This window comes from Staurois parvus, unplaced genomic scaffold, assembly GCF_062004578.1.
Source record: "Staurois parvus isolate SC_StPar_1 unplaced genomic scaffold, SC_StPar_1.0 ptg002140l, whole genome shotgun sequence".
Lineage (NCBI taxonomy): Eukaryota > Metazoa > Chordata > Amphibia > Anura > Ranidae > Staurois > Staurois parvus.
Window position 1 is genome coordinate 5,423,482 of NW_028319936.1, and position 26,939 is coordinate 5,450,420.

A 26,939-nucleotide genomic window follows, 5' to 3' on the forward strand; every position below is an offset into this window, starting at 1 on the left:
AATATTGATGTAAAACTATAGCAATTACTCCACTGGGGATCCTTGCACAAGGTTTGCTTTGCCAAAACAAAGCTGGTTAGGATGTATCCAACCCCATCTATTAAAAAAAAAGGAAAAGGCCTATGACAGGAAAAGTCTTACTTTAGCTTTTGTCTTCCAAAACTGATATTTAGATGTGTGATAGATGATGGGCAATTAAACCATCTGATAGTTCCTTAAGTCTGTCAGAGACTTTATTGCTGAGATCTTTGATAGTCATTTTTTGCTCTGTGCACCTGCTGATACCATTGTAAAGGGGTTCTACTGGCCCTTGGATTTTTGTCTATTTTTATTATAAAGAAATCAACAGAGGAAATGAAGCATACTAAAATAGACAGGAGCATCCAAAATTCCCAGGTAGCCAGGAAAAGTGTCAGAAAATTTGGCACAGCGATCTTGCTCTTGGAGTATGAAAGATATATAAGAAACTGGGGGCTAACTTCATCTGTAATTAAAATTACATATTTAGGCGAACTGATCCTTTTAGGTAAACCTGTGCTTTGGGCTGCCCTCGGAGCATCTCTTATTTGCTTTTTGTTACTTGAAGCCCAATCTTCGGATCAATCCCAATCAAGGTTTAGACAGGGCTGAGGACTCTCCCACACCTTCATGTGACAGTGCAGCACTAATCAACAAACACCAGCACTTTCAAATATGAAGAAGGTAGAGAATTACGTTACACTATACCCGAGAATACTGAATATTTCTCTTCGTATCTGTTGCCAAACAGTGTAGCATAGCAAGTGAAGAAAAGATGACTATATGCTATAGGGAAGGCTAGGAATTAAAAAGAATCTGCAGCTCTGCCCTGCAAAGAACAGGTTGATCATAAAAGCTCCATTATGTCTATGAAAATATGTCATGTTCAATAAATGACCCTCTAAACATACTTCTGTATGTGACCTAATAAACTAAACCTTTTCTTCTGTTCTAGTTCCCTATGTCAGACATTGCGTCGATTATAACAAAGTTAAGGAACATTGGTGAATCTAAGTCCAGAGACATCAAGCAACTCTTGGCAGCGAATGACCCTGGAAACAGACATGAGATGACGTATGAAGCCTTCAGGTATGGAATGTGAATGTAAAAGATTGCTGTGCTTTTCCAGTGTGTGAGCTATATTTATCATTTTTTTTTAAAGGAATCTATCCCGGCATGCTTTCACTATGTGTGTGATGACTTCATGGTGACCAAAAAGGCAACAAAGGTTACACTTACATCGCTCTGGTTTCCACAATCTTTCTATTTAGAAGACCGTGCTGAGAGGTCTGATCTATCAGCATGATTTAGGAAGCCTTGAGATGAATTAATCGTCTTCCTTACAGCACCAGTCTGTTCTTGTGTATTCACAGCTGCACTTCCTAAGTGCATAACTATAACTCTTGTTTGTTTTGGGACATGTAGCACTTGACATGTAATATATATGTCCTAAATGTCATCAGTTTGAAATCTCTGACCACCTACGAACATCTCTTGGTGTTCTTGTCTGATGTTCTGTTGTTAAAAAAAAGGTCCGTTTCTTTAGTGTGTTTTAGATTAAATGCTTAAAGTAGACCTGCACTCAAATATTCACCTAAATGTTATTAATGTATGGTACACCTAAAGCCAAAACTGTTTTCTCCTTGTTCTTGATACTGTAGGGAAAGGTAAACTCCCTGTTTTTGCCATGCATGTCCCGTTGAGAAGATTTCCCTTCAGTTCCTGCAGAAAAACATCAGGAAGCATCAGCAAATCTTTAAAAAATGAGGGATGTGTTCTCTTAGATAACCATCACTGTGACAAGTGTTATCACTGGAGGATTGGACTTTGTTTCAGTGGATATTCACTCAATCTTACTCCTAATGAGAGTAGTCACCAGGACAAACAGAGAGGGCGAAAGTCCCCAGCAGGGACACAGACACCAAAAAAAAACAGACAGAGTTGATGATCTGTTCCTACCCTATCCTATCCAACACTAAAGAGCTCTCCAACAAAGCTTTATAAAGCAGTAAAAACTGTACCCAAAACTGGCTTGACACTTAAAGATTAACTTCAGCTTTAGCATCATCTTACATGTTAAACCTGTATTTTTGGTATAACATGTCGTTAGGCAATCCTCCACTCTCAGAGCATAGGCTCCTGTAACTTTTTTTCTTGCAAAAAAAAAAGTGAACTTAGCCTTTGAGTACATGTCTACATTAATGTGCTTATTTACATCAGTAAAATGTTTTGCTATACGTGTACATTATGTCTCTTGATTTTATAACTGGGAATACCTAAATGGACTTAGTTAATAACACAGTAGAAAGAACAATGGGGTGCAGAAAACAACTGCAATTAATCAGCGATTAGCTTTCATTAGTCTGTGTACTTATAGGTACTGAAACATTAATTGTAATTGCCTTCTTTAGGTAGTTGCACATTATTAGTTCTAATCGCACCTTTCTAGAAAGAATGCATAGTCAGTCCAAATCAATAAAGTAGTACTTTTAAAACATATGTAGATCTACATTTTAATTGATACTAAGAACATATTTTTATAAACACATAGGAGTTGCTTTACTGGAGAGTGTGAAATCTGGTGCAGCTGTGCATGGTAGCCGATCAGCATCTAACTTCAGCTTGTTCAATTAAGCTTTGACAATAAAACATGGAAGCTGATTGGTTTCTATGCAGAGCTGCACCAGATTTTGCACTCTCCAGTTATAGTAAATCAACTCCATAGAATTGGGTATACCCCCTCTGTACTTTAAAAAGGTTCTTGCTTCAAACTATATCATAACATTTGTTTGAAGCACTGAAATCAGCAGTACTGATATCTTGCACCATTTTTAGTGTTGATTGCTTTGTTATTAAATTACACTAGATTTCTAGAACTCTGTAAATCAGGCTTAGTGGCTAATTGCATGGGGATCAACTGAGGAAGACCAATCTAAAATGAGACCTAATACATAATACATATTTCAAAGTGCACTGATGTGACTAGTTGATACTCTTGTCCTAAGGTTTTATTTTGTTGTCACTGGGCACCATTAGAACATTGGTGAGAGTGGGTTTCATTGTAATGCATGCAACATACATCTATCTATTCAAGTCTTCTGTCTCCGGGCTAAATTAAAAGAGCAGGATATATTTTTTGTACTGCCTGATAAATACAACACGTGGGGAGATGATTTACTAAAGGCAAATAGGCTTTTCTTTTGTGGATATGGTAAAATTTTAAATTGCAAAGAATACCCAATCACATGCAAGAAAAAAAAACCACGTCATTTTGCTTGCATGTGAATGGATGACAGAAGACAGCAGAGCTTCACCTCATTCACTAAGCTGTGGGGGAAAATTACCTGGCAAAGTGAACAGCCTATTTGCCTTTATTTAATCAACCACAGTATATATAGGTGTAGAAAGAGTTTTCATGAATTACTGCCATAAACTTCACAGTGGCAAAACTAAGGCAATTAAAGTGTCATAGAAACTTTTTTTTTAATTGGATTAAAATGCAGTCAATATTTATTCTCCAGACTTTTGCTGCATGCTTTGTGGATGTGGTAAAATTTCAAATATCAAAGAATACCCAGTCACATGCAGGGGAAAAAAACCAGCATTTTTGTTTGCATGTGATTGGATGATGGAAATCAGCAGAGCTTGACCTCATTCATTAAGCTATGGTTAAAATTATCTTGCAAAGTGAACAACCTATTTGCCTTTAGTAAATCAACCCTAAGATATATAGGTATAGAAAGAGTTCTCATGAATTACTGCCTTAAACCTCACATTTACAAAACTGAGCCAATTAAAGTGTTATACAAACTTTTTTCCTTTAGTGGATTAAATTGCAGTAAATATTAATTCTCCAGAATTTGCGCTGCACACATTTGTTAACAAAGTTATTTTTTTATCCTAACCGTGGTAATAAAATAAAAATTCTTATGCCGGTGGTCCTGAGGATCTCTGACGTTATGTCTGCCCTCATTTAAATGGTTGCAAACAGATTTCAGGATTAGCTACAGCTGCTGCTGGGCTATGGGCCATGATGCAGATGGAAACATCTGCCAACCTTCATGGTTTTTCGTGCTGTGTCAATAACTTTGAATCTATAAATGTAGCCGGTGCAGGCTGATTTCCTGTATGTTATACCAAACTAGAATGACTCTATCTTGGACATTTAAAAGTGCATTGAATTAATGTACATCTGACCAACTAAAGAGAATTTTTGCAGACTGAAAATTACTTGATGTTCTGCATGGAATGGGCAAAAAACAAGCAAAAGAGAAAAAAATGCCCCATAAGTTGTCAGCTGTGGCTATGATCACATGCAACAATACTTTATGTGTTAAAACATAATATGTGCAACAAATATTTGGCTAGGTCGGGTCTTCTCTTCTGGGTGGCAATGTAGACTACATGAATAGCTCACAAAATCTTCTTGAACAGGCCATTGTGCTTGTACAGTTATTTCAAATTCATCTTGGCTCAGTTACAAAGACAGTTTCCTCTTTTAAGTAACCAGCTTTCTTTTTCTGTCCTTCTCTGGCATCCCGAACGTTGTGTGAGCCTCACATTGTGCAGTGCTCAAGTGTCAGAAGAAGACACGCTGTGTACAAGGTGGAGCAGAACATAATGTTCTGTGTACATCTCTGCATGCGTGCAACAGACTTGTCTTTTGCAAAGAAAGGATAAGTGATATGATTTGAAGATTTTAAGAATTCCAGCACTGGCTGTGCTTATATCAAATAGGCTGGCATGCACATGACATGATTACAGCTGAAAAATTTTAAAGTGCATTAAGGACATTTACTTAGAATGCTATGGTATACTATCTTCTGTTTAATCATAAATTCATTCAGATTTTCAGATACAAACTAACTAATCAATGCACAGATATTTCAATGCGCCATCCTTGATCGAGTTTATCTTTATGACCTTAACTACTGCTGTCACTGCTGTTCCTGGACTCTTCACCTCCCTCCACAGCCATCTGTGTCTTTTGCTCCTTCTGCTCCTTCTAATGTGGAATGAGGAGCAGCAGCTGGACAACACAGCTTTTCTTTCCAGGCTTCTTTTTTGGTCTTCCTTTTACGCTCCCCTCCTTGTTTTACATTTCTACTAATTCACTGCATTGTTATCTCTCACTTTGACTACTGCAACTTTATCATTGCTGTCTACCTCTATTGTACACATATAATAGAAAATGGATGCTCTGTCTCTTTAAAAAATATAAGTGTAATATGATGACTCAATAAATTAAAAAATGCAATCAATTGTATGATGTGAATGTAAATAAATAAATAAAATACAAAACTCGATTCATACATGTCACGTGACAAATCAATGAATAAATCAAATCAAATATAGCAATTCATAAACTCAAAACTATATGTGAACATAAATACATAAATAAACAAATGTGATACACTTTATAAAGTGAATAAAGTGCAATAATGCATAAATTAATAAAAACAAAAAATGAACAGTCCTCAAATCATGCTAAACTGGTGCCGTGAAATTTCCAGCTACTAATAGTGCCTCTCCAAGTGTTCCACCAATATCAAACTCCTTACCAGAGAATGCAGACCTCTATGCTATAGGAAATCGATATAGCATGGATGGAATAAACCCACAATCTCATCAGCATCAGCCAGGGATGTACCTCTGGCACCTAGCACCACTAGATGGTTCCAACACACTCTCAAGGGCTCCAATAGTTCATCATCATGGTCAGATATATGTCACTACCTTACTTCTGCAACTTCACAGTATTTGCTTGCTACTTATGATACCTCTACACATACTATCCCTCCTCCTGTCTATCTTAAATGCTGCTACCAGACTAATCCATCTTACCATTCGCTCAGCATCTGTCAACCCTCTCTGGCTTCCACTTGCCCAGCAAATAAAATTCAAAATACAAACAACAGCATACAAATATTGATCAGCCAATAGCTTGGTCCAAACCTTTTGTCTGTTTGACCCCCTGTGTAGTGGGAACCGAGCATCATATATAGACGCAGTAGCTCTACCACTTCTATATATGACAGCTTTGTGCTGTCAATTGTCCCTAAGGAAGCAGCTGTTGCTGACACTAGTTGCATCCTTAGCAACAAGCGCTGTCATTAACACATTGGCTTACATGGCCAGGAATCCCTGGCCATTGCTACATTTGGTCAACTATGTCAATGCTATCCCTATCCTTCCCTCTATATATCTGGACAGCCTGGAGAGTTGTTTTTTGGCAGAAGTACTGTTGGGATCAGTTGTATGCACTGGGTGCATTGGGCTTTTACTTTTGGTATGTTAGGGGACAGCAGGCATCGTGAGTGACAATGGATTTACAATGAGGGACTTTTTTGTAGATTTTTATTTTTTTAATAAAAGACTTGCCAAGTGTTTGGGTGTTTTTTATTTCTAGGTTACTTTTTTATGAATGAGTTGGGGTAGTATGTAGCCATTCATGTGTGTTTGGGGAGCGGGGAAGGGGGCATCTAGGGACCCCCTTAATTTTAAAAGGGGTTTCCAGATTACAATAAGCCCTCCACTTGCAGACCCCCACGACCATCAGACTTTGGTTGTGGGCAAGAACTCCTTGTCCTCATCAGCATGGGGATAAGGTGCCCACCCCTTTTTTGAGGGTATTTTGAAAGGTTTGGTTCAGGAGGGGGAGCACACTCCTGCCTCCCCCCCTTTAATGGCCAGCCAGGCTGCATGCTCAGGTTAAGGGTTCGGTATGGATTTCTAAGGGAACCTCATGCTTTTTTGTTTTTGAATGAGGATCCCCTTTAAATTCCATATTTGACTGAAACGGTCTGGTATGTATTTGGGGGAGGGGTGCTATGCAATTTTTTTAAATTTTTCTGTATTGGAAATCCAATGAGATTTTAGCCATCTTGGCTCAGAATACCATAAATAGGAGATTCTGCATCATTTAGTGTGCCTGCAGTGTAAGAGTAACATAGAGACAGAGCCCTGCTGGTTAGGGAGAGAGCAGGGATAGCATCAGGAAGAGGTAACTGTTGGTGAGGGAAATAATAGGTTCCCCATTACAGGACGTCTCCGCTGTCAACTTCCTGGAACAGTCTCCCATTGGCAGTCGGATATCTTTAGAGACTTTTTGGGGGCACTTTGTGACCAAGCAGTATCATAGCCCCATCCAAAGGAAGTACTCTTCTAGCATTCTGTGGTCTGTAAATGCTTGAGGATAAACAGTACCCTCTTCTGTGTGAATGTGTGAAGATGTGTTTGACCTGCAACATATATGGTGCCAATGCTGTAAATTGTATTATTTCTGTGTACATTCAATTTCTAGAATATAACATAATTTAGGTATCCATGTGTATTTACTCATTTTCTGGGTACAATGGTTAGGCCCTGTCTACGTGCACATTTTCATACTACTGTATTAAACGTAGTGGTTCATACATCTATGTTCTAGTGTTTTATACTCCTTTATTATACTATACACAGTAGCTCATTACTCTTTTTACACTCGGTCCTCTATAGCTTTCTATTGCACTCCCTGTTTCATCCAAATTGTATGAATGCAAGCTCTGCACATTCCTATTATCCTTTAGAAAATTTTACAGTTACATTATAATATGTATAGGACTTCATAACAATCACCAAACTCAAACCATGAAACTATGTCCAAATTCAAAATTAATGCCATCACCATGAATTACCCATTTAAGGAACATGTAGGGAGGCCGGGTACTTGGAAAAGCTTCACCGACTACACCAGGTTGTGGGAGGGGTCACTCGCTCTGAATATGGGGTAACTTTAGTTTATGCACACACTCATCAATGACCAGTATCAGGCAGGGCCGTGTTCACGTAAAATCAACCTTATGGCAGCACTCCAACTTAGAGATGAGCCATACGCTGTGCGTAATGATTATCTGTGCCGAGTTCCCATGTCATTGCACACCTTTACTGGGAGTTGTTGTATTTAGGAGGGACACTGCCTGTGCCCTCTCCACCCATCCAGAGTCCTTCTGGACCACCTCACTCCCAGTGACAGAATGGGGTTCTGCCATAAACCTTCTTGGACCTCATACTCGCACTTAACCACCTCAATACTGGACACTTTCACCTCCTTCCTGCCCAGGCCAATTGTCAGCTTTCAGAGCTCTCAAACTTTTAATGACAATCACTCAGTCATGCAACACTGTACCCATATGATTTTTTTTCACAAAAATAGAGCTTCCTTTTGGTGGCATTTGATCACCAGTGGGCTTTCTAATTTGTGCTATAAATGAAAAAGAAACAATAATTTTGAAAAAAAAACATTTTTATAGTTTCTGTTATAAAATTTTGCAAACAAGTAATTTTTCTTCATACATTTTGACCAAAAATTTATATGGCTACATTTCTTTGGTACAAATAACCCAAATCAGTGTATATTATTTGGTGTGAAAGTTATAGAGTCTACAAGCTATGGTACCTATCATCAAAACTTAATCAATCCTAAAGTACTGACTGCCTATCTCATTTCTTGAGACCCTTACATGCCAGGACAGTACAAATACCCCCTGTCATATTAACCAGTTATTTCTCACACATGGCTTAGGCATACTTGCAACTACACCCCAAAACCCATTTTGCTACTCCTCCTGAGTATGGCGACACCACATGTGTGAGACTTTTTCACAGCCTAGCCACATAGAGAGGCCCAACATCCCAGAAGCACCTTCAGGCATTATGCACTTTAAGACCAGGCCTTCTTCTGACTATTTTTGTTTACAAGTAAAAATCAGTATTTTTGCTAGAAAATGACTTAGAGCCCCCAAACATAATATATATTTTTTAGCAAAGGCCCTAGAGAATAAAATAGTGGGTTTTGCAATTTTTTATGCCACACGGTATTTGCGCAGCATTTTTGTTAATGCAATTTTACTTTAATTAATTTTAATGCACACAAACACAATATAATACACATTTTTTTTGTAAAATATAAAACATGGAGTAAATAGTAAATTGCGTACTCTTGTGGATGAGTGCCAAACTACGATAAAAATGTCCATAGGTGACACTTTATAAGTCTTTAAAGGTTACCAGTTTAGAGTTACAGAGGAGGTCTAGTGCTAGAATTATTGCTCTTGCGTCACAGCAATACCTCACGTGTGGTGCGATCACCATTTACGTGTGTGTTCAGGACCAATGCATGCATTTGCACGCAAGCATGAAGGGATGGAGGCGCTTTACATTTTTATTTATTTATTTATTTCATTTTTACACTGTTTCTTTAAAAAAAAATTTGTATCACTTTTATTGCTGTCACAGGAAATGTAAACATCATTTGTGACAGCCATAGGCAGTGATAGGTACTCTTTATGAAGATCTAGTTCTATTACAGATGAAAGATGTTTCTGGGACACTGGTACACTGATAAATGTTTTTGTGAACTTGCAGACAGATAATGATCGTCCACCGACAAACATCGACAAATATCAACGTTCCACAAGGGACACTGACAGATGTTGATGTTGCAATGGGACACTATTGCAGATGTTGATTGGACACTGGTACACTGTGATAGATTTTTTTTGCACTGGTACACTGTGACAGATGTTGACGAATGTTGATTGGACACTGATACTGATGTGCACTGTGGACAGGGACAGACAGTGCTTGGTGCACTGGTGTGGGGAGGCTGCAGTCTGTGTGATGTGTGTGTAGCTGAACAGTAAACTCATCAGCTACACATAGATAGCTGCAGCATCCCCCCCACTGAGCTCTCACTGAGCTCAGGAATAGAGCCGACACAGAGGAACGTGCCTCTGTTTACACTGAGTGATGGCTGTGAATGGACCCATCAGAGAGCCATCACAGAATCACACTGCTGAATGGCCATGCACAGGTACATGTTCTGGCGGGACATATTGGTACGTTCCAGTCAGAACGGCACTTGTCCCACCTGGCCATTTATGTACAGTGGTCAGATGGGATGCGGTTAATTTATTCCTTCTTTCCTCCAATGCCATGCGGTGAGGCTGGCATCTCCCTAACGTGGGTTCAGCTCTAGTTGCAACTGGAAACTTCACCACTTGCTACCAGAGGACAACTCATCCTACCCAAGTATCACGCTTCATGACAGGCTGCTATTCACCTTATATTAGTCCTTGGTTATCTGTGGCAGCTGCTTACTTCCTCCACTCTTGATGCCAAGTTAACCCTTTATAATGGATTTGCTTCATACCCCAATTGTGCATTACTGTCCCAAGTTCTTTTATACGCCAGAAACCATCATGCACCCCTTTAAAGCAACTTCAGACCAGGTTTAGAAAAGTCAATACAACTTTTACTTAACAAAGTGCAGCATAGTCCAACGCAGGGGCGGACTGACCATTTGGAAACTCGGGCACTGCCCGAGGGCCCAGGGTCAGTAGGGGGCCCCATGAGATGCCCCTGGTACCTTTTTCATAGGTTTTTTTGAGTTTGGGCAAGGACACAGGGGCCCCATGATCCTCTATTGCCCGGGGGCCCCATGAGTTATCAGTCCGCCCCTGGTCCAACGTGAAGAGTAACAAGTAGCATTCCCTAACTCTCTAACTAGTGGGCCCAGGCATACATCAACAAGGTGTTAGTCCATCTCTGACATTTTCCATGATGTGGTATTCTCCCGTATCTGGTATCTTTGGGCAGACTGCAGGGTACAGCAGTCCCACTCTGTAGCTCCATTATTACGACATCCTGATTAAGCACAGGTGGCCCCTGTTCCCAGCCTTTCTTCCTTTACATACTGTATATCACAGTGCAGGTGGGCTGGGTCCAAAAAGCCCAGGAATGGAGCACAGACAATTAACCTCTTCCCCAGCCTGGGCCAGCTGACTACGTAACTACCTAATGGAGACATTGCTCCCATGCTAAAAACAGAAATATTGAAAAATGTTCATATTATTATTATTTTACAGGCTCTATAAAGTACCAACAGTGTACACAGAGCTTTACAATTTAAAGGGAGGCAGTACAGTTATCATATAATACAATAGAATCAGGAGGGTCCTGCTCATGTGAGCTTACAATCTTCATATCACACTTGATAATTGCTCAGCCTGCCACCATTTTTATAAACAAAGCTTTTTATCTGTAACCATCAATGATTGTTAGACAGTTGTTTAAAGGAATGTGAAGGGGTCTGTACATATTTCTTCGACACCCTGAGTGGGTTTGTTGAAAGTCATTTTAAGTAATGAAGAATAGTGATCTTTAAGTGGGTTTAAGATGTAAACAGAGATTATAAAGTACTGCATGTTCTTTTAAAACACTGTCCTAAGAACTGTGTAAGCTTATATAAATATCAGTTCTATATTTGTGCTGTGTCCTCATATATACTTTATATCCCTCCCTTTCAACTTTCCCTTTCTACACCTGACTACTTAAATATTTTGAAAAATGGAGAAGAAATGATAAGCTAAATGATATGTTTCTGGCTGCAACTTCTATAGCGTTGTTCCATAGTTTGTAATAGCTTTGTGGTTTTTTTCTGTCGGAACTAATTGTTCGTTTTACCTCTTTAGAAATGTCGTGGTGGATATTGCTGAGAGAAGTCTCACAGAACATGAAATAATGACTCTCGGACGCTACTACAGTGTACGTGAGAAGCCAGAGGTTGATTTAGGCCTTCTGATGGCTGTAGCCCAAGAACAGCTGAAGAAAAAGTCATTCGAGAACTTTAGCAAACTCACTGATGCTTTTGTATATAATGACCGCGAAAGGTAAAAAAATTGTCAAAGATTATATATGTAGGGAGTCAGCAACCTTTGTCTCCCAAATAAGTTTTGAATTTTGAGTCAGCATCCTGTGTGTACTACAGAGTAATTTATTAGGTGAACATTCAAAAACCCTGAAAACCTAACTTTTGGTCCTTGTGGAGAAATGACTGTTTATTTATGGAAGCTACCACTTAACCATTTCCTTTCTAGAGCAGTTTGTTTTCACTTTTTGCTCACATTAAATATATTTATTAAATGTAGAGGCCTTGTAGAATAAAAAGATGGTAGTTGCAATTTTATATGTAGCACAATATTTGTGCAACTGTTTATAATATTCTTTGCGGTGTCATCAGGAGTATATTAGACCTCCTAATGCCTCTCCTGCCCCCTATTTCAGCCAATAAAACACAGACTGTGATCGCATCACTGTGTATGCACATTTCTACCTGGGAAACAATCAGAGCCAAGCACTTAAAGTTTCACACTGTGAAAAGATTGGGAAATGATTGTTCTCCAGTCTCTTCCCACTTGTCATTCTGTTGTCATCTGTTGTGGTCCCCAGCCCCCAGGAAAAATGGGAGATCCCAGGAACTACCAAGCACTACCCAGAAGAGCTGCCCTGCAGGAGAGGGTGGGGGGAGTGGGGCACCAGTGATTATAGTAAAAGTAAGCAGGCAGCTCTACAGCTACCCAGATCACTTTTACAGAATAACCTTGACATGAATGCACAACACAAAAACAAGCTCACAGTTGCTACTGCAACCATGCACTTGGTTTCAGTCTGTTCCCATTTTGGACATACAGTATTATATCCAAAATGCTGAACTTTACTTAGTCAATTTTAAGGGAACCCCATGCAAAAACACATAAAATCCTAAATGGAGTCACCTCCATATTCCATACTAGCCCCTTTAGCTCTGGTATGGGTTTTGAAGGGGGACTCACAGACAGGTTGCCAGCATCCCCAGGCATTTTGTTTAAAATAAATTTAGCATTTTAATGTTTTATTTTAAGTTTTATTAAATTGTTGCTCCCTGCCAAACTGTTTTTTTTTTTTTACATTTTTGCTTGGGTAAATGTTCCCCAGGTCAGTGCCAACCCCCATGTCATTTGTTTCATAATCCTTTGCCTATTAGCCCAGAAAATAGCCTGAACTGATTTTGAACTTTAGCTCCCACTGACGTCAATAGGGTTCAGATCCGGCACCCGAACTTCTACCATGTTCGCTGAACGTTTCCCAAATCGAATCCAAGTACATTCGCCACATCCTACATTAAAGTAATAACACTTATATTTCTCCATTTACCAGAAACATATTAATGAAGTATGCCAATATGCTAATATTATTAGCCAAATAATATAGAGATATGCACCCAATCATTAGGTGTCTTCTAGAGCACAGATATCTGCAATGTCCTACAAAATTGCTTCACAGATACTACCACAACTGTCCAAATTAACCTTTCTCAACCAGAGTTCCTCCTAGGAGTTGCTAGAACTTTGGCAGATTGATCCCCCACCTACATCCACCACTAAGGATACTTTTTGGGTTTGGATAGAGGCTGGGTCCATTTTCAAGATTCATACATTAACTATTTCAATAGTTTGATTTTAAGTTTTCAATTTCTGAACGTAATAATGGCTTCAACAAATTGCAACAAATCACACCCAAACACATTTGTTCATTCTTTCCCATCACTTATACGAGAGACATAATTTTCCACAGACATCCAATGGTAGGGGTCCTTTTTACAGAGACCACCAATGCTATTGTTTATTAAACTGACCACCAATGTAAGGGGGGTACTTTTCCACTGATCTCCAATTAAAGCAAGATTATCTTCATTGACAACCAATGTAAAGTGCTCTTCCCCTACTGACCATCATTTTTAGAGGGTATTTCTCTACAGACCACCACTATAATGGGGCATTTTTTCTACTGACCTCCAATGTAAAGGAGCATTTCTCTACTGACCATTAACCATTAACATAAAGGAACACTACGACTTTCATTGTCTGCGTTTCTTTTCTGTTCACTATTATTACTGGTCCTTCACTTTATTAATATTAGTGTAAATAAGTTTGGGTAATATGGAGCAGGAGTGTGTTAACTGTGAGAGACAGATAGTCTACATACGCCATATTCTTTGTTTTCTACAAAGCTTTCGGAAATTTACTGATCCCTTTAAAGTACCTTGACCTGCAGATATAATCACTTTCAGCAGGGGTTCCCTGAGTCCTAAAAAATATTTGAAAGGTTATATATAAATTACCTAATATTGCTAGTTCCCATTTCAAGATATAGAGCTATGGTTACATGGGGCTAGCATGTATGACCTTTTAAACTTTGGTGTGCTAGATGTAAACCAGTTCACAGCTTCCGACATGCTGCACCTGTCAGCTCCAGCTAGACATGCACCTGAATTCGGTAACGGTTTGCTTTTATTTTGAGAAGGAGGAGAGGTGTGGGCTAGGAGAACTTTATCTAGGAACTACACTTACACTTTAAAGCATTTTTTATCAAGTGGGGGCAAACTGCCTCTCCCCTTTCTTCCCTAGTCCATATGTTCCTCTAATGTCAGATCAGCCAGCAACTTCCTCCATCAGCGTTGATCTACACCACCTCTGGTGATTTTGCAGTCCTCTTCATTGAGTCAATGGATCACATACAGAGTTTTCACTGTACGCCCCAATGGGGAAGACATCTCCTCTGATGGTTTCTCCTTTTGACTTATAATGAAAGTCTACAGTCCACTGGCCAAGCTGAGAGGGGGTATATTTGGGATGGGGGCTTCAGCTTAGTTTTAGGTTTAGTTTTAATTTTTAGTTTTAGGTTTCGTTTTAGCTTTAGGTTTCAAATCTGACACCAACCTCAAATAGCCCAACTCTTTATCTGCATGAATGTGAAACAGAAAACGTCCATATATGTACTGATTACTAGGATAGTTAGTTTGTTTTTAACCTGATTATCTGATAATCAGGATGTAAATGGGCAGCTCCAAAATGTTATGTTTGGCAGAAAACCTTTTGGATGAAAAACAAGAGCGGGCTCTGCATATGGTTGTGGTCTTGATATCTTATTTCTGTTGTTTCCTATATAAACAATATGGTCAGCATGGTACATGGATACATCTGTTATACACCTACTGTTTTTAAGCCCAGGTTAGGCTACCTGGACCAATCATATGAGTTTACACATTACACATTTATTATATGTTGTCTTCTTACCTACGTGACTTCATATTATAACACAAAACAGCTCAATGCAGTAAATATTTTGTTTAAATAATCTGGGGACCTCAAAACTGACTAAAGGAGCCCAATTAGGATTTTGACTCACACAATGCATATAGATGTACTAGAACGTATATCTAGCCAGTCTATGTTGCTATAGCATATACAGTATTTGGACTTTTTTTTTGTACTTTGCACTTGTTTGTTATCTATATGTATGTTGTACGGTGTAGTATTTTTTCTGTTTGACTTATATGTCATGAAAATGTTAATAAGAAAGATTCACGTCCTATTTCCTTCTTTCATGTTTAAAGAAAAGGTTTGCTTCCATTCCAAGAAACTAAAACTATCTGCAAAGCCTTCAAACTACCGTTAGCAGATGATATCCTTCGAGTTATATTGGAAAAGTAAGTAATGTCTTCCTATTTAAGACATGGTTTGATTTGTTGCTTGCATAAGGAGTTAAAAAATATTTCTAGGTGAATATGAGGAAAAAACACTTATGTATTCTTTTAAAAGTCATGATATATTTTTTTCTGGTCAGTTATAGTACTTGCCTTTATACTGATGTTGCAAAAAACAAGTGAAAGCTGAAATCATCCTGCAGTGAAAGTGCTTAGGAGTAGGACAGAGTGGAGAGTTCAGGATGGGTGTCACCAGTGTGGCAGTTGGGCACTGACACAGATTTTGCAGAACTGCTGAATCTATCAAGTGTTGAAAGTGTTGACACTTTCCTGATACTCAGCTATGTAGTTCAATAGGAATGGGTGGATCACAAGAATATGTGCATTACTTTACAAACTTTTGGCAAGTAATACAAACCCTCTATGTGTTTCAGCTGTGTATTTTGGCTGCTTGAATGGAGATGTCCTTTAAAATGATGACTGTAATATTAGCACATAATCAAGTGTATCATTTAACAAAGTGTATATTTCGTGCATGTTAAGTTGTGGCAGTTATCTTACATAAAGGTATCGATTTAGACATATTATTTTGTTTTTAACTTTATCCTTATTAAAGAAGATGATAGATAGATAGATAGATAGATAGATAGATAGATAGATAGATAGATAGATAGAGGGATAGATGGATGGATGGATAGATAGATAGATAGATAGATAGATAGATAGATAGATAGATAGATAGATAGATAGATAGACATATACTTTATTGTCGTATTCAATACAACATTTCTTGTAAAACTTCAAAACAACTGTAATAAATAGCACACTGAAATATAAAACAGCCATATACACTATTAAAGTACAACTAAAGACAATACTTTTTCTTTTAGTTTTGGATAGAGTGGAGGATTAAAACACCTGTCAGTTTTTATTGCTGTCTGTGTCCCTGTTAGGGAAATTCACCCTTTTTATTTGTCTTGTTTACCATTATTATTGAAAGCGAAAGTAAAAGACAAACCCAAATTTTGAGTTGTCCCCAGAAAAGTAATAGAAGGGAAATTTTCCAGTGGGAATGCTGGTTCTAATGACCTTGGGGTCCCAAGGAATTCCTTTAATTTATAGAGATTTCCTCTCACTTCCTGTTTTGGCTATGGGACAGAATGGTGAAGGTGTATCTCCACAATGGGACACAGAGGGCCTCTCACTTCCTGTTTTGGCTATGAAAATACAAGTTTTGCCTATAGTTCTACTTTAACCATTATCCAAAACCCATACCTTCATACCGACATAATACAATCCACTTAGGTATATAATTATAAAATAACCTATAATAAAAATAAAAAAAACCCAAGATAACATACTAAAATAAAACAGAAATACATATAAAAAGTAAAATTCCCAAACATCGTTAAAAGCCTGTGCAATGGTGTAAACTTATCTTGGATGTGCTGGATCACTACTTGCACTAACCCTTTTCTTTATTCGGCTAGCAAATACTGCATCCAAATTGAGTAAATCAATGCCTATAATCTGCTGTGCTGTTCTCACCACATGGGACAAACACTTTTATTCCTCCGCAGTGCAGCTGGCATAGGACACTACACAACAGTGGAGAAGGAGGCTCCCTATAGGGCAGTGGTAACAATTAACCAGGAATTGTAATGGCAACCCAACCTATTTAAACCTCCTGAAGTGGAACAGCCTCTGTGTCTTTTCAACTAAATAGTAGATATTAAGGGACCATGACAGTTCTTTTGTTCCCTCTCCACCTTGGTAAAAAATTACCAAGCTGACTTATCATTGGTTTGGATGCTTAATGCCCATGGCGGTAAGCTTGGTTGTACTTTGACTGCATCTGCCATTGTGTGTGGTTGCTGCAATCATGCTTCAGCTGTTCTTAAAATCTGAAGCTTGTTTCATGCACCAGATATCTGCATCATTTTCTCTTTTGCAGGGTTTTCCACTTTGAAAATGAAATTGTATTCTCAACCATAGATCATAGTAAATGCCCTGCTCTGTAGTAGCTAATGCTTTCATAGCTGGTCAGTTTACTGAGATCACAGCTCATACTCAGCAAACCCATGGATTTTAGTTAATGTAGTCTTGCAGTCAAAACAGGGTACATGTAGGTGATCAACAGGGTTGGGATAAAGACTTCTGGATAATTGGGTACTGTTAGAAATTCTGTATTTAGCCCTACAGAACAGACAGTGCACAGTCCACATGTGCTTTTCTGCTTCACTGCAAGAAGGAAACAGGAAACTTTATTAAGAGAAAAGACATAGAGTATACCATAGAGGCAGCTACAAGCTTAGAAACACTGCCATCTACTGGTTAAAGAATTTATCTCTACTCAATACTGATGTAGTTGTTGCATAAATTATGTGAACACTGTATTCCTACATTTACACACTAAAGTTTTTTTTTTTGTGATTTTGAATATTCTGTTAAAAATGAGGTTTATGCATTTACAAAATGTCAAATAATGCAGTTTGTGTCAATGATAAAAAATAAATGTATGTTTTAGGCAGGATTTAAAAAAACTGTGTTTTAACAAAGATGGCCACAACACACATGGACATGTGGTGTTGTAAAAGTGCCTTGCCACTCATTCAGAAGGGCATGCCACTACACATGCTGCATACAGTAACAAATGCACCTGCACTAAAGCACATCACAAAACGCAGATATAAATGCTCTGTACATGATGGTGTACTCTTTGCCCAGAAATATGTGTTATGTGGTTAATTGTTCCACTAATCTAAAATGACACTACCTTCTATTGCTCTCAGCCTACTCCAAATCTCCAAATTCCTTTTTCACGCTGCTGCAAGCCAGCATCCTGTTAAGGGGTGGCTACATTAGTTCCTCATGGTCCCACTGGGTATAGGAACGTAGCCACCTTCTCTGGCTCGCTCCAGAGATGGACTAGGGACTGTGGGATTTGTAGTGTGTATAAAACAGTTCTCATAACCAAATAGAGGGTTGAGAGATCAGAGTGGATGTTACAAGAGGCAGAAAAACACAGTAAGACACAAACATATAACCAGGTTACAAGTTCACAAAACAGGTTACAAGTTCACAAAAAATAGATTATGGGGCCATGAAGTATTGCATGTGTACGGATTATTTTTAGAGCATAAATATATTTTGGTGTCACTTTTTTTTTTTTAATCAGAAAGAAAGTTTATTGAAAGAAATAATAAACCATACACTAAAGCACAAACATGTTTCTGGAGAGTCCATACAAAAAGACACTGAATGTCAAAAATAGAACACATAGGAATAGTTTCACAGTTACATAGACATAGTTCAATAGACATAAATTCACTTCACTTCTAGTACAGAGAAGCTCATTATACCCATTCACCTCTTATTTCACATTTCTCTGCCACCCAATAGCCAGAAATTCGTAGTGCTAAGATTGTGAGTACCAATCATCACATTAGAGGTTTATCCAGTATTAGGTCCACAGGAGCTAGACCTGTTATGTCCATCCAACTTCTCCAAACCTTGTCACATTTATATGGTATTATTATTATTTTTTCTTACCTAAGTGTGGTACCCATGTTATCCACCCACATCTGAATCATAGGGGTGTTCTGAGAAATCCAGTGCATTAGAATAAGCCTGTGTGCCTGAAATAGGGCTCTAGTGGCCGCCTCTTTAATATACACATCCTGTACCACCTCACCAAGGATACCTAGAATACAGGGCTTGGGATCTAAATGTATGACTGTATTGAATGTATTATTCATAGTTGTCACAATTGCATCCCAATATCTGTGAAGTTTTGGGTAACTCCACAGAAGGTGGATAAGATCTCCCTGCAACACTCAGGACATGTGGAATCCGGGCGTTTGCCCCTAGTATGCAATTTTAGAGGGGTACGATGCACCCTTAACAGGATATAGAGTTGTGAAAGTCTATGAGACACATTCATAGGCATACAGCCTCTAAGGCTTCCTCCCAGTGGTCTCCCGTGAGTTCACCTATGTCCTTCTCCCATCTTTCCAATGCAGAGTCAGGAAAATGTTCTATATATTGAGCTAGGAACTTGACATAACTTCTGAAGATAAAACCTTTGGTGGTGGGAGAGTGCTGCATCAGATTGGAAACTGGTGTTGGTGATATAATCTGAGTAACCAAGGACTATTGGGCCATAATAGCATGGTGCAGCTGAAGATAATGAAAATGCATAGTAGATGAAATACCGTATTTGGCTTGTAATTGAGCAAAGGTCACTAATTTACCATTCTCAAAAATATGAAGTAAATGAGTTTCACTGAAGGCTCGCCATTTGCTGGTGTGTTGTAATTTGGCCAGTTCAAGGTAGGATTTATTGTTCCAAATGGGGCTATATACAGTATACTCCATAACCTGTTGTAATTGTTTCGCCTTCACCCAAATTTTTATGAATAAACCTGTAAGTTGGGTACAGCCTGTTGGGTTTAGAGAAGAGTTGAGATTGTAAGCCTTCTGACAGGGAGTTGGCACCACCAAAGTAAAGCATTACCCAAAGGGTAGAATCTCTGATTTGTTCCCCCATTTGGGATTCTAAAGCCAGTCCTCACAAAAGGTGTTGGAGTTGGGAAGCTAAATAGTACGGTGTCACTTTAAGTACCAGCCTGTTGTAAACTCTGTACGTTAGACCAGGAGAGGGAACATCAGTAATATGCCAACAGAAAGAATTATGGGAGAGGTAGCTTAATCAGTTTGCTGCTCCTTCTTTGTCCAATTACAGACTTGGGGCATGGAAGTGTCTAAATTGTATTGCTCAGCTGCAGTAGAGAAAAGTTAGGTCGCTATCTGAACTGCTGTCTGGCAAGGCTGCATAAATCTCAGGAATTTCTAAACTAATATACAAATACTTTGGCAGCTAAAGCAGCTTCAGTTGTATGTTGAATATGTATTTATTGGTTTGCCTGGAGCCCAGCTTTAATGCTTTGCAGTGCATACTGTATATGATATACAAATTACAAGGCTCATGGCAATTCATACAGAAGTACTCATTTTACTTTATGGTTCACAATAAAGTCATAATGTTTTGTGAAATGGCACAGGATGGCCAAATGGTTGTCTCGTTATGTAAAAGCATGGAATATTACAAAAACATGGTTCAGCAGGGGACAGAAAAGAAGTGATGATAGAATGAAACCAGTACAAAGACACAGCAGACTCCCATCAGTGTAACAAACTCACCATGTCAACAAATGTAACAAAATATATGTAGTAAGCGGCAACTGCACAGATTCCACATGTGGTTCCAGTTTGTGAAGTTTTTGAGACTGATACTAAATCTGAAATTAAAGAAACTGTAATGTTAATCTATGTAATTTTCTTGTAATGGTCTCTGTGTTGGATCCATGCCAACATCCACAACTGAATACTCTAATTAATTACGTATAAATAAATGTAGTAGCTTTGTCTGTGTCATGTGTATGTACTCATGTAATATATGTTTTTTTTGGTTTGTGCAGGCATGAAGAAAGTGGAGGTGAAATTAATTATATGAAATTGGTGTCAGGCCTTAACTGGCGAGAAAATCCAAGCCCAGTAAGACTAACCACACCAATTCAGGTAAACCATAAGAATCTGTTCTGTTAAAGCACATATACAGCCTCCTCCAGCCTTCCTTGCCCCCCCCCCCAAAGTTCCCCTCTGCCCCTTCACTTGTGCTTTCTGTGTTTTTTGTTATACCTTTTCAGAAGTCTTCAGGCCACTCAAGTGAGGCAGTGGTACATAATGATAAGGATAGAAATGCTAGCGTGATGACATCAGCACTCTTCTCCACATCATTTTACTGTGATTGTGGAATGGCATGATGATGCCCCCCTGGGGTTGGCCCATAATGCCTTGCATTCACAGGAAATATTTTGAATGGTACTGTAGATTATTCAACCCAGAGGAAACCTTCTCTGGAGCACGGAATGGGTGGGTCTGCGAGGGACAGAATAAGCTGTGTTTTTTTTATTTTGAAATGCCAGGGAATCCAATTGGGCTTAAAATGCCAATCCACACAATGCGTATTGGGTCGATTCAATTTCTTTAGACATAATTGAATATGATGAGTTATTAAGTTTTGGACATGCATCAGTAAATGTATCTACTTCTCATGTATCTACAGTGTTGCCCTCTATCCAGCTTATGCATAGAATTTGTCCATTAATACAGATGTTTGAATCTAATAGATTGCCTGTACCCAATCAAGGTTTAATCTGCTTGTGGCTTGACTTTGGGGGAGATTTACTAAAACTGGTGCACTCAGAATCTAGTGCAGCTGTGAATGTTAACCAATCAGCTTCTAACTTCAGCTTGTTCAGTTAAGCTTTGGCAATAAAACCTGGAAGCTGATTGGTTTCTATGCAGAGCTGCACCAGATTTTGCACGCTCCAATTTTAGTAAATAACCCCCTCTGTGTGTGGCAAGGTTTAATTTCAGCCACACAAACAGTGTGCAAAAACAGTTTATTTAAAATTTTTTAATGATGTTACACCTGACATGAATGTATTAAAATTTGGTGCTAAACCTCAATGATAGCTTAAAAAATGAAAAAGCAGATCTTTTAAATGCTGTGTCTAAATATGAAAATGACTGTCTTCAAGTCCCACATACAGCAAATCAATGATTTCTTAGAGATTGGAAAGTAGTTTGAAATTGGGGCTCTGTCTTTTTTACAATGAAAATATTAAAAACAAGATTTTCAGTGTAGAGAAAGAAGGAGACATATGATTATTCAGTACTGTATCCATTTAATGTATTAGCTGCATGGTGGAAAAAATACACCCTGTGAATGTCATTCTATTCTATTTGTAGAGCACAATTGTGACAAGTGATATCAGATTTTTAGATTCTCTGAACTAATATTGTCACAAACATGAGACCAATTATGAAATTGGGTTTCTGTATGATAAAAATAGTATAAAATTATAAGCATTGTGCCATACTGTGGCAATACGTGGCAAGATTTTTGCTATGATATCAGTCATCTGGAATGCATTTTACAAAACGCACCAGCCATTTATAAACTGTGGCATAACACAAAGTGTCCTAACCAGGGGTGGACTGACCATTTGGAAACTCAGGCACTGCCCGAGGGCCCGGGGTCAGTAGGGGGCCCCATGAGATGCCCCTGGTACCTTTTTCATAGGCTTTTTTGAGTTTGGGCAAGGACACAGGGGCCCCATGATCCCCTATTGCCCAGGGGCCCCATGAGTTGTCAGTCCACCCCTGGTCCTAACTATACCAATTTATCTATTATGGCTACAACCTGGTATATGGCAGCTGCCTAGGCTTATTCCTGAAAAGGAAAACATAGCTAATTTTTAATTGTCCTTCTTACCTAGCATGACCTAAGTTTAATACTTTGCTTTGGGGGAAATATGTGACACAATTTGTGGTGATAACGCTACTTCTTATCTGTATAAACTGAATAAAATGAAAGTAGCATTTTAGAGAGCACTTATTTTAAGTTTTTCTGAAGTCTTTCATTTATTTTTTTACATGCATATCTGAAAAAAAGCTTCAAAAGATCCTGCATTCCCTTTAATTCTAGCAGGCAGGTAGAGCCTGTGCCATGTTGTCAGTTTGCCTCTTAGTCCCTAGCTGGGCCTTTGACCAATAACAACCCAAATGCACTCAGCTCTCTGAAAAATGCAATGATGTCCCATAAGAAAGTTCTGCAGTTCTTTGTGGTAGGTCAGCATCTGGGCACACTGTCTTTAGTTTTTGTAATAAAATACTTTCTGGCATTATTTTAAATCACTTAAAGTTACACCTTAACTGAGCAGTTCAAAACTCTAATGCAGGCACGTAAATTATTAAAAGATATGTGAGAATTGAATTATAATTTAAAAAAAACAGGAAAAACTAGGCTTATTTTGAAGGGGGGCACCTTAAAGGTGTGCTAATCATTATGCATAAATGTATCTGAGGTGGGAGCCCAACTCCAGCCCAACTTGTTTTGAATAGAGTAAGATAAGGTTAGATACCCACAGGTGAACACAAGGATGTGGGGCACTGGATCACCTTGCTCAGGTATGTATTCTGATGTAGATTTAGGTTAGGCATGGACAAAGACACCCTTCTGGGCCTGTGTGGACAGGCATTTGTTTGCATCAGTTGGATTTTTGTTTTCAACACAAGTCCATGGGAATGCAAAACCCAGTAAATGTCAATTGTAGGTCAGGACTAGGTCAACTCAGGTGGAAAGCACCTTTCTCAAACTGATGGTAAACTGTTGCCATCGACAAAGTGAAGTGTCCATCAACACAAGCACTTAAGGATGTCTATGAAGGATAACAACTATAAGAATGGTCTTGTGTCTTAGGTGTAAAGAGGAAAGGGCCAGGCAAGCTATGTAGAGTCCAAAAATTACAACATATTTTTCTTAAAGATACATTAAAAAAACATATTTAAGGGTTTGGAGGGCCCCCTTCATCAAGGCTGATAATGTACTGTGGGCAGAACATTCTGGACCAATAGAGCTGTTTTACTTTTGAATAGTAATTTTAGTATACTCAGTGGAAAAAAGCCTGCTCTAGTCACTGGTTTGTCAGCCAAGCCAGGAACTGCAGTAGGCTTTTTTTTTCTCCTGGGTATACTAAACTTCTATTAATACTCTCTGTGTTTTGCATTGTTTCCAGTCTGTAGACTTGCAGACCTACATTGTAAAAAGGAGCTGTAAAGCACAAACTGTATAGCACTGCATAGCAGGAAGCAGATCTGTAGACTTGCAGACCTACCTTGTAAAAAGGAGCTGTAAAGCACGAACAACTGTATAGCGCTGCATAGCAGGAAGCAGATCTTGCGTATGTAATGGGCAAATATTGCTGTCCCAATGCACACATTTATATACAGTAGCTCTACCCTCAAAAGGGCCATTCATTTAACTGGTTCTTTTCCTGCTGGTGCAGAGGCTACCAATCACATAGGCAACAGTCCACTCACTCTGGCTCCATTAAACAGTCTAGGAGATTTTGTTCATTTGCTGCTTGTAGAACTGGTAACGGGAGAGGGGTTGGGATGGTATGGGATACTCTAAAAATGCTGACTTGTAACAGGAGGACACACTTCACTGAGTAAAAATTTTTGGAATAGTCTTTAAGCCAGAAACAAAGGGGAATGCCACAGCTGAGAGCCTGTAGAAGCAGTCTCAGAATGAGTTACAGCTGGTGCCCCAAGAGTAGGACAGCACATAGTCATTAAAACTTGCACTTGGGTAATTTTTCACAATATCTCAGGGCAGCTGCACACCTCCCAGTTTCCACCTCAGCGAGTTCCCCTGACTAAATCCTTGGCTCTAGAAAAAATTAGGAATATGTCCCCCTGCTCTGCCACATCTGATCAGAAAAATTCCAGCAGGACTGCCTCAAAGGGGCAGCAGCCCTTGAGGCTGGAAACTTCCCCAGCAGGACTAGCCCAGGGCTGCTGCAAACCCCTGACTATATATGTTCCCCTCCAGCACCTACTGGGCACACCTCCCCTGGGATTGGCTGAAGCATACTAAATATTCAAGCTGCCTATTTGACTTTCCCAGCCCTCTGTATTCCTGGAAGCCTACAAAAGGAGGAAACAGTCAAACCTGCAGCCTATGAAAGCATAAATTATCCTAGGCTCTGTTCAGATTTTTGCGGTTGTGTTCTGTACGTATGGCTGTCCATTCATTTCAATTGGCTGCCCTACCTACAGAAAAGAAGTCCCCAACTCTTTTCTTTCAAAACATGTCACTCCGAGCTGCTTGCTGTTGCGGCACCATGTGATTTGGTGAGTGTGAAAATGTGCCATGGGTGCTAATGTGTAAGGGTGCCATTTAGAATTCATGGCAGCCCTGCATATCTGCTAAAGTGCAGAGCATTTCTCTGTGGGTCAGGGACGCGTGATTTTGTGCGCATTTACCAGCCGTATCCTGGCTTTAAAATCATGAAATACTATAGATTCTGCTTATGTTATAATAATTCTGTTCTTTGTTTTCAGTTTGACGCTGAGTGGAGTGGACAACCTACAGGCAGTACTGTAATAAACGTGAACTACCTGCTTCTTCTGGAAGAATGGATTGGGCTGCAAAACTGAAATCATAACAATAATCTGGCTCATAACCCCTTTATGAACACATGCAAACCTGATTTTCATTTTGCATTTCTGTTGGGTCATGAAAAATAAAGGCAATGTATAACTATATGCGTACTGATGTTTATGGAGTAATGAAGATTCTCTATTTTTTTCACATGTATTTTTTCATTTACAACGGAGCAAATTAAACGTTCAATAAGTATACAGCTTTTCTCATTATTGAGAAGTCACTTGCTTTTTATCTTTACAACAGATAAAATCACATACTGATGTTGACCTTCTTTTTGAGTGTGTCCTCTAAGGAGAAAACAGTCTGTTGCATACCGTTTTCAGAATGTGATAGGTGTAATTGGAATTCATTTGAAACCCAAGGGAATTTCTCCCATTAGTAGTCAGAGTTTTAATGCAAGATATAACATAATTGACATCATAGATTGTGGACTTGGTTCCTATTTTATTCCCACAGCTATCTAGCTATAGTTTCTTAGAGCAGTATTAATCCCTCGTTTAACACATTGAGCACAATAAAATAAACATATCCCAGTACACTAGCTGATAAAATTCTTGCTTATTTTACAGCTATCAATTCTGCTGCCTCCTGCACTTTCAGTGCTGCTTCCCTGAACTTCCAGTCTTCACAGCAGATAGTTAACAGTGGACAGTGCAGTCTCAACTCAGTTTTTAGCTTGGAGAAGGGAGGTGTGAGGGGGAGAGAGGAGCAGGGGACCACCTTGCCATCCTAGGATACAGGACTCTGTGTTTCTTTTAATGACCATAAGGTATAGGGAGACAAAACTGTAGTTCCTGAATGCAAAGGTGGCTCCATAACATAAAGCTACCTGCTGATAGGGCTGCTATTAACATGAATATTTTGCTTTCCCTGTGTGTACTCATGCAATTTTTATGTGTTCCCCAGGGCTTCCTGAATTTCTGTGCATTTAGCAAATTTGTTAAAAACTGTAGTGAAGAAAACGGTGGTAAGAGCAGAGTAGTTACCTTTCAGATTTATTCTTTAAAATTCAACGTTGAATCCAGCTGGATTGCAGCTGCTCCCCTTTGTTTTAATCTCCATTGCTCTGTTTTTAATGAACCAGCCCAGTAGATCTCTTCGGTGGAAGCACATGCCAATACTGACTGGAATGTCTATTAGCACTAACCATAGAAAATGTGTGTATGGTTGTGTTCAGAGTCAACAAACATTGGCACTGTAGAAAAAGTCTAGGTAATGTTTGTACAACAGGTGACCCTCTCCATCCTTGTGATTCTTGTCACAATTTAAAAATCTAAAATAAATTAAAGTGGAACTTCACTCTCTGAATTAACATTGACTATTTTGAATCCTTATGCTGCTAGCATTAGTAAATAGATAGGAAAGTATATTATATTTACTCGTTTTAAACTTTTTTTTTTTTACATTTCTTTAGTCACTTCCTAGGTTCCATGCCTAGGCAAATGAGATCATACATCCCAGGAGTATACAGGAGGGGAGAAGGGTTTTTCTCAG

At 38.9% G+C, this 26,939-nt stretch overlaps 1 protein-coding gene across 1 annotated transcript in view; it reads left to right on the plus strand.

Moving 5' to 3' along the window:
* The window catches only part of EFHC2 (EF-hand domain containing 2), a 125,392-nt gene extending 99,851 nt beyond the window's left edge, over positions 1-25,541 (plus strand). Inside the window, exons 11-15 of the mRNA XM_089665182.1 lie at positions 974-1,107; positions 11,532-11,729; positions 15,275-15,367; positions 20,845-20,944; positions 25,340-25,541. Of these exons, the coding sequence (XP_089521308.1) occupies positions 974-1,107; positions 11,532-11,729; positions 15,275-15,367; positions 20,845-20,944; positions 25,340-25,435 (621 nt within the window). The 3' untranslated portion in view covers positions 25,436-25,541. The remainder of the gene's footprint in view (positions 1-973; positions 1,108-11,531; positions 11,730-15,274; positions 15,368-20,844; positions 20,945-25,339) is intronic.
* Positions 25,542-26,939: the final 1,398 nt, after the last annotated feature.